The sequence below is a fragment of the Oncorhynchus kisutch genome, linkage group LG23 (assembly GCF_002021735.2).
Source record: "Oncorhynchus kisutch isolate 150728-3 linkage group LG23, Okis_V2, whole genome shotgun sequence".
Classification (NCBI taxonomy): Eukaryota; Metazoa; Chordata; class Actinopteri; order Salmoniformes; family Salmonidae; genus Oncorhynchus; species Oncorhynchus kisutch.
Genome location: NC_034196.2, coordinates 35,565,299 through 35,580,316, shown reverse-complemented (window position 1 = coordinate 35,580,316; position 15,018 = coordinate 35,565,299). Strand labels below are relative to the sequence as shown.

Sequence of the window (15,018 nt, the reverse complement as noted above, 5' to 3'; positions counted from 1 at the left end):
AGTAAGGGGGCTGAACGATAGGTTTACCTGCTCGTAAGCCATGAACTTGATGGCCGACTCGGGGGCAATCTTGATGACGTTCATGCCATTGCCTCGCCACAGCGACCTCATGCCGCCCTCACGGATCATGTGGGTGAAGCCGCCGGCGATGCACATGCTGTTGGTACGGGTGGCGTGAACCTGGAGACCAAGCCGAGAGACAATTTATTTAGTCAACACAAAATTCACATTATTCAAATCACCACGTTGCCTGTGAACTCAAGTTATTGAACTGCATTGTAACAGGGAGGAACTTAGATGCAACTTCACATCCTTATAACATTGTTCATGTCTTTTGCCGTTATTTTACTTACCCTGCTTACGCTATAATGAATGAGAATTTCCCTCTCTGCTCATAAAAAAACTAGATGTGAGTGAAAAACCGAGGGATAAACAGATCGAGAAAGAGGGACAAACTCCGAGCTGTTATCTATGCCAGTCTGCTTCTGCTGGTGGAACACACGAGCGCTGCTGACATCATTGACCAACAGACACACATGAACATTCCCTCGCATTGGCTCTCTTCCACCCAATCACGTTACAACCCGAGGGTGTGCTCGGGCCTTAGGGATTGATCTGGGTATGTAATTATAATGTATATTTGTCTACATCTATAATTTGTTTATGGCGTATATGTCGAAGTTGTTACGTCGGATATTTGTCTGAAACATTGTTCCCCCCTGCTGCTGTCTTGGATGGACCAGGTCGCTCTTGAAAAATAGATTTTATCCCAATGATACTACCTGGATAAATAAGGTTGAATAAAAAATGAAACGTGAGAAAGCTGAACTCTGCCTCCTACTCTGCCATGTCACCCATCTGTGTCTCAATCCCTGCTGCATGATATCAGTGGAATTGCACTTGCTAGCAGAAATGGTGTCCTGAGGACAGACCTTATGTAATTGGCTCTCTGCCATAGATGGGTTAACTGACAACATCAGAAGTCTGTTAGTTAACACAGTGATTCTGGATGGCCAGAAAGCTAGCAACAACGACAAGAAGCTGCCATGTAGGGAATCGTAGGTGGTTAATTTCATCTTGTTCTTAATATCATATATGTTGTTTTGAGGTGTTTTGACTGATGTCACATCCATGCTAATATGGCAAAAATTCACTAGCTAGCTAACCAACAACTGTAACGATGTAAGCGAGACAAGTGCTCATTGTGCAAATATATTTATGCTTTCAATAAACGATGTCTGAACAATCAAACCCGTCTGTTTTGCTCCATAGTTGCGCACCCACCCGTCTATAGGACTAACACATAGATACGTGATATTACTACTGTTTCGTGTAAAAGTAGGGTCTCAAGTTTGTTTTTAACGTGAGACAAAATCCTGACTGGCTGTTTAAAGTTAAAGTGAACTAAGAAGCGTTTCATTAAAGGGGATCCGGGTTCACTTGCATTGTGAATACAAAGAACCGAGTTCTTGTCCCTTTTGCGTGAGGTCAGTTCTTGACATATCTTCTCAAAGGAAGTGTCCTTACCTGCATGAGCACTTTGAGCCGGTCCAGAGGTGCTGTGCAGGTTCGAGACACGGCGCCAGCTGCCCCTCCAGCCACTAGGTGTCGCCACCACATCCCAGTCTTCTTCTCCTCGGCGGTGAACTCATCTGGGACCATCAGACTCTCCCCAACATCGAAGATCTGACGGACAAACAAAGAGGTGCAGGTAAGATGACCGGTCAATGGAGTTTCTCCTCTGGCCTAAACTATATCAACACAACTATAGGCAAACCCATTTCAAAATGACCATGAACACTCAACGAAAACGTGTCTGTCGATGTTCGACAAGGCATGTAGGTATTTACATGGAAATAACATAGGCAAGTACAGTGTAAGTCACACACATTACAGTGCATGTACATTGTTGAGTAGTACCTTCAACAGCTCTATCAGACGTTCGTATACTTTTATAGGCTAAAACCAGAGGGGTATTATGTGGGGCGGGGGGGTTTATATTTGTAAAAAAATATTACAATAATTATATTAGATACTGAGGCCCATTATCAGCCACCATCACTCCTGTGTTCCAATGGTACGTTGTGTTAGCTAATCCAAGTTATTCATTTTAAAAGGCTAATTGAAAACCCTTTTGCAATTATGTTAGCACACCTGAAAACTGTTGTCCTGATTAAAGAGGCAATAAACTGACTAGTTGAGTATCTGGGACATCAGCATTTGCGGGTTGAAGAAGCGACTCCGGGATGCTGGCCTTCTAGGCAGTTGCAAAGAAAAAGCCATATCTCAGACTGGCTAATAAAAAGAAAAGATTAAGATGGGCAAAAGAACAGACACTGGACAGAGGAACTCTGCCTAGAAGGCCAGCATCCCGGAGTCGGCTCTTCACTCTTGACGTTGAGACTGGTGTTTTGCGGGTACTATTTAATGAAGCTGCCAATTGAGGACTTGTGAGGCACCTGTTTCTCAAACTAAACACTAATGTACTTGTCCTCTTGCTCAGTTGTGCACTGGGGCCTCCCACTCCTCTTTCTATTCTGGTTAGAGCCAGTTTGTGTTGTTCTTTGAAGGGAGTAGTACACAGATCTTCAGTTTCTTGGCATTTTCTCGCAAGGAATAGTTCTTTGTTTCTGGCCATTTTGAGCCTGTAATCGAATCCAAATGCTGATGCTCCAGATACCCAACTAGTCTAAAGAAGGCCAGTTTTATTGCTTCTTTAATCAGAACTACAGTTTTCAGCTGTGCTGACATAATTGCAAAAGGGTTTTCTAATGACCAATTAACCTTTTAAAATGATAAACTTGGATTAGCTAACACAACGTGCCATTGGAACACAGGAGTGATGGTTGCTGATAATGGCCTTTGTACGCCTATGTAGATATTCCATTAAAAATATGCCGTTTCCAGCTACAATAGTCATTTACAACATTAGCAGTCTACACTGTATTACTGATCAATTTGATGTTATTTAAAAAATGGACAAAAACAAGGACATTTCTAAGTGACCCCAAACTTTTGAACGGTAGTGTAGATTATATATCATACAGATTTGTCACAATTATCTCTACAAGTAATTTCTGGTCTTGTATCTGAACAACGTAACATTGCAAACATGATGCCCAAGACTATTGTCTGTGTGTACCATTTCAAGGCAATGATCATGACCTAATGACTGCTATGCCTTGAACTGGCAGCTATGGGCCTTGACTGGGGCATTAGACGAGCATTGAAGCACCACGTCCGGTCTGGGTAAGTTCTACAAGACTTTCTGGGACATGGGACCGATAAGGAGCAGCACAGGCTGCTCTGACATGATAAGAGGGAGGGAGGTACGAGGCACACATACACTTCCAGCGAGGTCCCATGATTGACATAGAGTTGTTGGACTGGTGGGTCTACTTTCTTTATTCTACCCTGTGACCAACAGTATTATGCAATCATCCAGAATGGGGTTGGACGGTATCCACATTTTCATACAGTTTCTGTACCATACCTGGGGTATACGGTATTACACAATGTGCACCATTTCTTAAATTATATTTAAAATACTACTATTTAGGCAACAGGGATCTTGATCCAGGAGGGGATTGAATGTTTGTTTGTGTGTCAATTAATCCCGTAAGGGATGGGTTGCCAACTGGCAATTTGACACAAAAATAAAAATGTCACTCATTCATTCAGTCTCTGCTGTAACCAAGAGGCTTGATTTTGACATCTAGCCACTTAGCTAACAAGTTAGTAAACCAAATGCACAACTGGAGCCCTGAGCTGCATATAATTTATTTGACACATCTTAGATTTCTTATAGTTATACTTAAGTTCTAAGCAGTGGCGTAGCACGGTATCATACCCCAGTATAAACGCAATTTAAATATATAAGCAAACGATTGGGAAATCATTTAACTTTGTTGACAACTGTAGAGGGGGGTCCTCTAAGGAACAGAAGCATCAGGGTTTTTTAGAAGAGAGTTCCACCTCCTGCAGGGAATCAGCCAGTCGGTACCCTACGATCATTTAAACAGGAAATCCCTTGAAATGAAGGTTGAGCTCTTAAAAGGGGGTGGGGGGGGGGTCACGCCAAATTGTGAAAACACCCACTGTATCTCAGCTGCGGAACCGCTTTCAACCCCTTCAAATCCCCTCAAATTAAAGTCCACTTAGCACCAGTCTTGTAATTTATACTGGTCCCCCATGTGGGGCTCGCGAGTAGCGCAGCGGTGTAAGACACCACTGACCCCGGTTCGATTCCAGGGTGTATCACAACCGGCCGTGACAGGGAGTCCCATAGGGCGGCGCACAATTGGCCCAGTGTCGTCCAATTAGGGTTTGGCCGGGGTACGCCAACATTGTAAATTAGAATTTGTTCTCAACTGACTTACCCATTGTAGTTAAATAAATGTTTTTAATTAAAATAAAAACATTTGTCACATGCAAATGTACTGTGATGGCAAAGCGAATAGACCAGGATATAAGATTCGCCGTGATGGCGGGTCGAACCAACCAGGATATAAGATGCACAAGGATAGCGGGTCTAACCGACCAGGATATAAGATTCCTTGTGATAGTAGTTAAAAGGCATCCTGCTCTAAACTCTAATTTACATATAAGTGACAGTACTCCTTTGTGTTTATCATATATACCACATACCAGGGGAAATGTGGAAATAGCCATGGGATCGTTTTTTAATACTGTCAATACCGTTGAAACTATTTATTTGAAGTGTTTTAATGAATGTGAATATTTGTAGCTGCTTTTAAAGTAAATACCTGCAGTCAACTTGTCAATACGTTAGCAGATAAAGAAGATCGCGTTCATTTCACCTGTCATGATTTTTCATTATGTAGCTTACCGGTAGTCAAGAGTCACATGGTGTTTACAAGCACACAACGACGACAGACCAGAGCTTTGGGAGTCACTCAGTGTTGTGCAGCAAGCGCCAGGTGTAAGATCTAATTACAGTACGGACTTAGGGTATCTGTCCTGGAAATAGTTTAGGTCAAACACCGTATAAAATGTTCACAAGGCTCTCGCTAGCATTTAGTTAGGATTTTACCTTTTAGCATTGCTAATCTATGGATTACAGAGACTGTGGGATTTGAAATTAGTGATCGTGTTCAGTGCCGGTATTACCGTATATCCCAGGATGGCACAAGGTCAGTATAAAAAGTATGACAATCTATACTGCCTAAGCCTAGCGCCAGTATGTGGCTCGTTTTAAGATACTAGGTGTATGTTGCACATCACTACTTCACAGGAGAGGCATTTTAAACCCAAATTTGTATTTTTATCAAAATGCGTTTTTTTTGTGTGGCAGAAATGCCTTCTGGAACATGTGAACTTACATGTGCCTTAATAACAAACTCCTATGCCATCTGTAAATATGAATAAAATTGTTAAAATTACGAGACTAGTTGTTTTAGCCACGGAAAAAGATGGGAACTTTCCCGCTAGCCATGAATGGCTGGCTGTTAAAAGTAATTTAATTATTTCCAATATGTTTTCATTAATTGAATTCACTTAGTCTATTTGATGAGAATTTGTAAGATTGTTATTTGCATTAAATAGACAGAGACCAGTCTCATCAAAAATGGATAATAGGATTTATTCTCGGAGCGCACTCTCATGTATCCACAAACACTTTATATACAAAACATGACGTCATTTCATTGCTTCTAGAATGAATCCCCTCCTCCCGACCGAGAATGAAGTGAGTTTAAAAGTTCATTCCAACTCACTAACACACACAGGACACACAACATAACTGAATTAACTCTTGACCCCTCACCATTATCGATCACCACTTAGCTGACCACTTAGCTGTTCTAATTAACAGAAAACCTAGGAATGCACTCACTGCCTTATCTAAAACACCCCAGAAGTTTTGTCAGTTCAACCATAGGTTAACAACCCTATCTGCTTACTTAACCCACAACCCATTCCTCTCCAGACTAGTTTGGAATGGTGCTCCTTGTTCATGCCACATAATCCCTTCTTATGAACTCATATTGTTAATCAGATATAATAAAACAGAGTATAAGTTTACTTAGTTTCAGTTCTATTTAAAATTAGGACATTGTTTAGTCATTTATTCATAATATTCCAAACACTGGCATAATGGATGGGCTGGACATGCCTGGAGAGGAGTTTGGATTGGTCTGCCACGCTTCTGTCTAACATGAGCTGCTCAGTATGTGTAGGTAATCCTGTCTAACACAGCTTTTTTTTTTGTAAAGAAAGTCATTTTCATTGAAAGTTAAAGCATACTGTTAGCTAGCTAACGTTATCTGGCTGACTCGCTAGCAAGATACAAAAAACATTGTTTAGAAAGTTGCCTCGTTTGCTAGATTGACTGGATGGATTTATTAGTGTTAAAATACACCAGATATTCAATTTTGGACCACCAGGCTGCTGATGTCATGCAGCCTGTCATTTTTGTGTTTATACTTTTTCATAACGACAAGTTTGATGTCGGGCGACAATATAATGTTCATGATGTCACTGCGACAACTGTCTACAGACATGTCGATCGACGTAGTATAAAACAGACTTTAGTCTTGAAATCTTTGGTTGTTTAGTACACTACCGTACTCACTCTGTTTAGCACATGGCCTCACGTGAATCCTTAAAGAGATGGGTGGGGCTAAGGCTTAAGAGGGTGTGAATGATGCAGAATGGGCGTAGACAAAGAGCTCTCCAGTAGATGTTACAAAACATTCAAGGACCATTCTCAATAGTGGGGTTACAAATGTATTACATTTCAAAGGAGAATTACTTTCCCATTGTTCCTCAACTGTAGTGTATGATATACAATTTTCTAACTCTGAGTCTCTACTTTTATCCAATGTAAAAAACACAAATTTCAAATTTTGCTACATAAGACCAAAACAAGTCAGTCGGTCACATATGGACCACGAGTGTGTGAATGACGAGTGTGTGAACTGAATCTCCACTACGATCTTTGTCAGAGACTCCAGACTGTTTTCTCTGCTACCGCACGGTAAGCGGTACCGGAGTGCCAAGTCTAGGACCAAAAGGCTCCTCAACAGTTTCTACACCCAAACCATTAGACTGCTGAACAATTCATAAAAATAGCCACCGGACAATTTACATATAGCCTCGTTATTGTTATTCTTATTGTGTTACTTTTTATTATTACTTTTTATTTTAGCCTACTTGGTAAATATTTTCTTCTTCTTGAACTGCACTGTTGGTTAAGCGCTTGTAAGTAAGCATTTCACAGTAAAGTCTACACTTGTATTCGGCGGACGTGGAAAATAAGTTAGATTTGATCTACAGGTCTGTGTCTGGCCTAAAGGGATACAATAGCAGAAAGACCAGCTTATTGACGTCAGCAGTAGCTGCTTGGTTGATCTGGTCTGGTTAAGCAGGATCACAGTGACCAGTTTGGCTCCTCTAGGGAGTCTTTCCGGGAATCCTGGTCAGGGCCTAGACGGCTAATATCGTTGGGACATAGAGAATGTGTTTGTATCTGTGGGACTATTAATAATATATGAACACTACTCTGCTTTTGAATTGGAAGAGAAAGGAAATACGCCAAACGTGTCAACATACAGTCCTAGTAGTTTTAATATTGGTAGAGCATGGCTTTCTCGCTGCCATACAGATGCTTTAATCCAATGCAAATTATAGTCATGCGTGCATTTTTACAAATGGGTGGCCCCGAGAATCGAACCCACAACTCTGGTGGTGCAAGCACATGATCTACCATACAGGAGCACTAATTTTACTTAAATGAAAAACAAAATTTAAACAACCAATGAAAAACAAAATTAGCTTTTGAACAACCCTGAGAGGAAAACATGCAGTTTTTCCATTTTACCGTAGAGTGTTTCCAGTACAGGATGATCTCAGGAATGTTATCAGCAGGGTGCAGCAGGTGGTAGTCTCTCCACTCGTTCCAGTCGATGGTCATCGTGCCGTTCTTGTCCATGCTGTTGACAGAGAAAACAGAAAAGACCAGAACCATTACAACATAGCTTTTTACAGTGCCTCTTCTCTTTTGTTTCACCAGACCGTCTATGTGTGGGCGTGTGTCATAAGCTCACACATGCACAACTTTTTGATTAAATTATAAATGCTTTTAAAATGCTGCTTTTTTACTTTCCAAATTTAAGCATGCCATGGGCATTTTCTATGTTGGGTTATGGGAATCTTTCAGTATTCGTCTTAATTTGGCCTTTTTACAAGCAATTAAAAGGGCTACAAGTTTTTGTGGTGGCTTTCTTTGTAACAATTAAATAAAACTTGAAGATATGGCAGAAAACAAACAAACAAACAGAGTCAAATACGAAGCGAAGACGACAATGTGCGTTTGTGAGGCAGGGCAAGCAGACGGAGATGATTCCATTACTTACTACATGATAGGGGCCCAGACAAGGCCCTTCCTTATTCTGAGACCAGCAAGAGGGCGAAAGAGAAGGGGAGAGAAAGGAGAGGGGAGGCACAGAAAGGGGGCGGGCAGGGACATGCACATAAACACACAATTAGAACTACAAAATAACGAGGGGGGCTCTGGTGGTGATGTCATAATGCTCACCCTAACTAATGCCTGAGGAAGAATCTTTCAAATGGATGGAATAAAACCAAATACTCTTAGTGATTTCATGATATCCATATTGGACGTGGTGAAATATTGTTTAATATGTAACATGCAAGCAAAATAGATATACTTCCTGGTATTAAAACAACTTCACAGTCAGAAGGACATAAACTTAGCGTTATCTCAACTAGAGTAAATCATTGTAGTTTCCTCCGCTTATCAATATGCCTTGCACATATTAAACGTGTGGGTCCTTAGAACTGTAAAAGGCAGGGTTCTCCCCAAAGAAATTAAGAGGGGCGCTGCACCACTATGTAAAAAAAATAAAAAATAAAATAAAAGTATATACACAGTACCAGTTAAAAGTTTGGACACACTCATTCCAGGGTTTCATTAATTGTACTATTTTCTACATTGTAGAATAATAGTGAAGACATCAACACTATGAAATAACAAATATGGAATCATGTAGTAATCAAAAAAAAGTGTTCAACAAATCAAAACATATTTTATATTTGAGATTATTCAAAGTAGCCACCCTTTTCCATGACAGCTTTGCATTCTCTCAACCAGCTTCATGAGGTTGTAACCTGGAATGCATTTCAATTAACAGGTGTGCCTTGTTAAAAGTTAATTTGTGGAATTTCTTAATGCGTTTGAGCCAATAAGTTGTGTTGTGACAAGGTAGGGGTGATATACAGAAGATAACCCTATATGGTAAAAGACCAAGTCCATATTATGACAATAACAGCTCAAATAAGCAAAGAGAAACGACAGCCCAACATTACTTTAAGACATGAAGGTCAGTCAATGATGTAAATTTCAAGAACTATTCAAGTTTCTTCAAGTGCAGTCGTCAAAAAACATCAAGCGCTATGATGAAATTGGCTCAAGAGGACCGCCACAGGAAAGAGAGAGACACCAGAGTTACCTCTGCTGCAGATGAGTTCATTAGAGTTACCAGCCTCAGAAATTGCAACCCAAATAAATGCTTCACAGAGTTCAAGTAACAGACACATCTCAACATCAACAGTTCAGAGGAGACTGCGTGAATTAGGCCTTCATGGTCGAATTGCTGCAAAGAAACCACTACCAAAGGACACCAATAATAAGAATAGACTTGCTTGGGCCAAGAAACATGAGAAATGGACATTAGACCGGTGGAAATCTATCCTTTGGTCTGATGAGTCCAAATGTGAGATATTTGGTTCCAACCGCCGTGTCTTTGTGAGATGTAGACTAGATGAACGGATAATCTCTACATGTGTGGTTCCCACCATGAAGCAGGGAGGAGGAGGTGTGATGGTGTGGGGTTGCTTTGCTGGTGACACTGTCTGTGATTTATTTAGAATTCAAGTCACACTTAACCAGCATGGCTACCACAGCATTCTGCAGCGATACACCATCCCATCTAGTTTTAGCTTAGTGGGACTATCATTTGTTTTTCAACAGGACAATGACCCAAAACACACCTCCAGGCTGTGTAAGGGGTATTTGACCAAGAAGGAGTGATGGAGTGCTGCATCAGATGACATGCCCTCCCCAATCACCGACCTCAACCCAAATGAGATGGTTTGGGATGAGTTGAACCGCAGAATAAAGGAAAAGCAGCCAACAAGTGCTCAGCATATGTAGCAACTCCTTCAAGACTGTTGGAAAAGCATTCCAGGTGAAGCTGGTCTGCAAAGCTGTCATCAAGAAAAATGGTGGCTACTTTGAAGAATCTAAAATATAAACAATCATTTGATTTGTTTAACTTCTTTGGGGTAGGGGGCAGTATTGGGTAGCTTGGATGAAAAACGTGCCCAAATTAAGCTGCCTGCTACTCAGCTGTAAAAGCTAGAATGTGCATATAATTAGTAAATTTGGATAGAAAACACTGAAGTTTCTAAAACTGTTTGAATGATGTCTGAGTATAACAGAACTCATATGGCAGGCAAAAAAAAACGGAGAAAGTAAGATAGATCTACTTTTCTATCCACATTGCGTAAGTGGTCACATGGTGGCTCCGAGAGAGATTCTCGCGTAAAATACAGGAGGTAGCCATTATTCGAATCGGTCCTAGTGAAAAACGAATTGTCCCGACGGAAATATTATCGAATAGATATTAGAAAAACACCTTGAGGATGGATTCTAAACAACGTTTGTCATGTTTCTGTCGATATTAAGGAGCTAATTTGGAATATTTTTCAGCGTTGTGGTGACCGCAATTTCCGGGCGATTTCTCAGCCAAACGTGAAGAACAAACTGGAGCTATTTCGCCTACAAAAATAATATTTTGGGAAAAAATGAACTTTGGCTGTCTACCTAGGAGGCTCGTGAGTGAAAACATCCGAAGTTCATCAATTTAATTTGATTGCTTTTCTGATTTCCGTGACAAGGTTGCCTGCTGCTAGCAAGGCATAATGCTATGCTAGGCTATGATAAACGTACACAAATGCTTGTCTAGCGTTGGCTGTAAAGCATATTTTGAAAATCTGAGAGGACAGGGTGATTAACAAAAGGCTAAGCTGTGTTCCAATATATTTCACTTGTGATTTTCATGAATAGGAATATTTTCTAGGAAAATGTATGTCAGTTGCGTTATGCTAATTAGTGTCAGATGATGACAACGGTCCCGTTCACGGGATGGGGTGTCACTACAGGTTAATGAAGTTGCTAAAGATCCTAAAGGATCTAAAGATCCTAAAGATCGATTTCATACTTAGTTTGGCATGTTTCTACGAGCTGTAACGTAACTTTTTGAACTTTTCGTCCGACGCGATCTGAACGCGCTTTTGGATTTGTTTACCAAATGCCCTAACAAAAGAAGATATTTGGACATAACTGATGGACATTATCGAACAAATCAAACAATTATGGTGGAACTGGGATTCCTGGGAGTGCATTCTGATGAAGAGGTAAGTGAATATTTAAAATGCTATTTCTGAGTAATGTTGACTACCCAATATGGCGGGTATCTTTTTGGCTGCTTTGTTGTCTAAAGGCTGTACTCAGATTATTGCATGGTTTGCTTTCTCTGAAATCTGACACAGCGGTTGCATTAAGGAGAAGTTTATCTAAAGTTCCATGTATAATAGTCATATCTTTATCAATGTTTATTATGAGTATTTCTGTAAATTGATGTGGCTCTCTGCACAATCACAGCATGTTTTAGAACTACTGAACGTAACGCACCAATGTAAACTCTGATTTTTTTTATATAAATATGAACTTTATCAAACAAAACATACATGTATTGTGTAACATGAAGTCCTATGAGTGTCATCTGATGAAGATCATCAAAAGTTAGTGATTCATTTTTATCTCCATTTCTGCTTTTTGTGACTCCTCTCTTTGGCTGGAAAAATGGCTGTGTTTTTCTGTGGCTTGGTGGTGACCTAACATAATCGTTTGTGGTGCTTTCGCTGTAAATCCTTTTTGAAATCAGACACTGTGGCTGGATTAACAAGGATTTTATCTTTAAAAATGGTGTAAAATACTTGTATGCTTGAGGAATTTTAATTATGAGCTCTCACTGGCTGTTGCGGGGGGGTTCCACTAACAGAACAGGTCTTTTTGGTTATTACATGATTCCATGTGTTATTTTATAGTTTTGACGTCTTCACTATTATTCTAGAAATGTAGAAAATATTTTTTTTATTTTTTTTGAATGAGTAGGCGTGTCCAAATTTTTGACTGGTACTGAATATATGGCAAAACATTTCTCTAGATTGCAGGAAATGGCAGTAACAGGTGTTCAAAAACGCAAAATCTACGAGTCCAAAGGCGGTAACTGCCCTCCTATGGGCCTCTCCTGCCGCCGTACTCAGCAGCACCACCTTGTTAAAAAATCCCGGGGAGAACCCTGAAAGTCCAAGCTTCAAAAAAGCCATCAGGGTAGACAGTATAGGACTGGAGTGGCAACTCTGACCAGGATTAACAGGCGGTATCCCAGAGTAATCGAGGGAAACACCAATACTTCTGTGGAATGTTCTGGTGGACTCGGGTTACCCAGTCGACCCAGGCAGTGGTAAATGGATGACACTGACTGCAACAAGTCAGCCATTAATTTAAAGATTAAATTAAAGATGAAATAGAGAAATGGGGAGAGAGGATTTCTCCCCCGAGGATCTTCAACCGAAGATTACACAATACAACATCAGTAGTGATGAACCTGCATACATGATATGTACTATTATTACTACTGAAATTAACTGTATTTCATTATCCTCATTGCATTGTACTGCATTTACTGAAATGCTGTACCACTATATTGCTTAGGCAATATCTACAAATTGTATTTCACGTCAATAAAGCAATCTGAATTTGAGAGGAGAGAGAAGTAGAGACAGTCAGAGACTAAATGTATGCTGGACACTATGAGCCATTAGTTTAGACAGGAGTGTTGGTGAGACGGGAGACTCGTCAGCCCAGGTTGACACCCTCACCTTTTGAGGATCTTCTCAGCCTGCTGCTCAGAGATGTTAACCCCCAGGTCTCGAAGGGACTGCATGATTTCTTGCGAGTCAATGTGACCTGTGGGGCAAAAGAGTAAACATCAACATCGACCACTCGCATGTGTACCAGTGTAACTGGTAGTGATACAAGTAAACACAAGACAGTGGTTGTGTGGCTCCAGCCTGTGTTCCATCGTACCATCGTTCTTCTTGTCCAGGCTCTTGAAGACCAGCCGAAGTTTCTTCTCGTGATCTCTCAGGTAGTGGACAAACTCCTCAAAATCCAGCTGGCCATCCAGGTCCTTGTCTCCCGCTTTCACTATTTTCTGTCAGATGAGAAAGACATTTTACATTTAGATAAGGATTAATTATCAACTTACATACAGGTTGAAGACAAGACAGGTGAGTCAAGGACGGTGTAAAGATTTCTCGAGGCAAGGGGAAATTATAGCCTAAATGTAGCTAAAACTATAACAAAGGTGAGCCAAGAGAAAGAGATGGACCGAGTAATTCGAGGACAGGCGTGTAGGTCAGTGAGAGGAAGGTAACAGCCACAAGCCATCTGGGTCTGGTTTGCTCCAGAGTGGTCATATAGTGGGCATCACCTGATCCATTAGTGTGGAGTGTTTAGACCATCACAGCCACATTAAACTCTAACTCAAGCCTGGCGGAAAGAGCACCCAGGCTGCCTGAGCCATCGAGCTGAAGGCGTTGAGAAATGCATGTGGAGCCGAGTGCATTTCAGTCATTAACCCCTACCCCAATGGGCTCTGAGCCAAGGAAGAGCCTTTATTAAGAAGGCGGAGCTAGGCCTGGGAGTTCTTCTCAGCGATTTACAGTCAATCTTGACTCACAGTTATGAACTTTGGGTGAGGAGTTTATGAGTGTGTCTGGGCCAGCTGAATCTATGAGGACTGACTCACATGGTTGTGTGTGCATTTCCATGACTGTAGGGGTGTGTGCATGGTTCTGTGCATTTCCAAAAATATCTGAACTACTGACCTTTGGGGGCATGTTAGGGGACAGGTGAAAGAGTTACCTTAGTGTAACTCCTTATGTTAAACTTTTAGGTTATCACATCAGGTTTATAGAGTAGATGGCCTAAATACAGGTCCTATATATCTATATATTCTAGGACTATTGTGTTGCTAACAGTCCAGCACCTTTTTAACTCCTTCCTAGCCTCTGCCGTGTCCCCAACCACCAGATGCATCCGGTTTTCAGGGGAAATAGAAAGAGAGCCTGTGACGAGACTTCCTCTTTTGGACGTTAACAAGGCGACACTCCATCGCAACTCCTCCTCCACATTTACTGGATTGGTTGAACAGTGCAGAAGAGAATCTCCAAACATTTTTTTATCTTCTGGCCAAGACCAGTGTGTTTTGGTTTTTGTCCTAGCACTACACAGCTGATTCAAATAACCAATTCATCAAGCTTTGATTATTTGAATCAGCTGTGTAGTGCTAGAGCAAAACACTAAACTTGCAGCATGAGAGGGGGTCCCAGTACTGACTTTGGGAAACCCATTCCTCCATACAGAAACGTTCCAGATCCTTGATATCCTTAGTCTGCGCTTATGGACTGTTCTCTTCATTTCAAATCAGTGGGGTTCAAGTCTGGAGACAGATGGGCATTGCAAAATCTTGATTTTGTGGTCAATTAAGCATTTCTTTGTGGATTTTGGTGTGTGCTTGGAGAAGAAAGATTAGGCTGGAAGATCAATTTGCTGCCAAGTTTAAGCGTCCTGGCAGAGGTAACCAGGTTTTTGGCTAAAATGTCCTTGTACTGGGTAATGTTCATGATGCCGTTGACCTTAACAAGGACACCAGGACGCAAAATAGTCAATCTTCCAGCAAGACAATAACCCCAAGCACCAATCAAAATCCACAAAAATAAGCTTAATTGAATACAAAAATCTAAATTTTCAATGGCCATATAAGTCTCTGGACTTGAACCCCATTGAACTTGTAACCTGTGGTTTGAATTGAAGAGGACAGTCCATAAGAACAAACAAACGAT

At 40.9% G+C, this 15,018-nt stretch overlaps 1 protein-coding gene across 5 annotated transcripts in view; it reads right to left on the bottom strand.

The window, feature by feature from the left end:
* The window catches only part of slc25a25b (solute carrier family 25 member 25b), a 52,856-nt gene that overhangs the window by 8,562 nt on the left and 29,276 nt on the right, over positions 1-15,018 (bottom strand). For 3 of the 5 annotated variants that reach the window (XM_031802747.1, XM_031802748.1, XM_020458252.2), the window contains exons 2-7: positions 13,199-13,325; positions 12,991-13,078; positions 8,376-8,411; positions 7,841-7,952; positions 1,528-1,686; positions 28-180 (exon numbers count right to left, since the gene is read on the bottom strand). In XM_031802747.1, the coding sequence (XP_031658607.1) occupies positions 28-180; positions 1,528-1,686; positions 7,841-7,952; positions 8,376-8,411; positions 12,991-13,078; positions 13,199-13,325 (675 nt within the window). The remainder of the gene's footprint in view (positions 1-27; positions 181-1,527; positions 1,687-7,840; positions 7,953-8,375; positions 8,412-12,990; positions 13,079-13,198; positions 13,326-15,018) is intronic. The other 2 variants (XM_020458254.2, XM_020458253.2) reach the window with 1 other exon arrangement.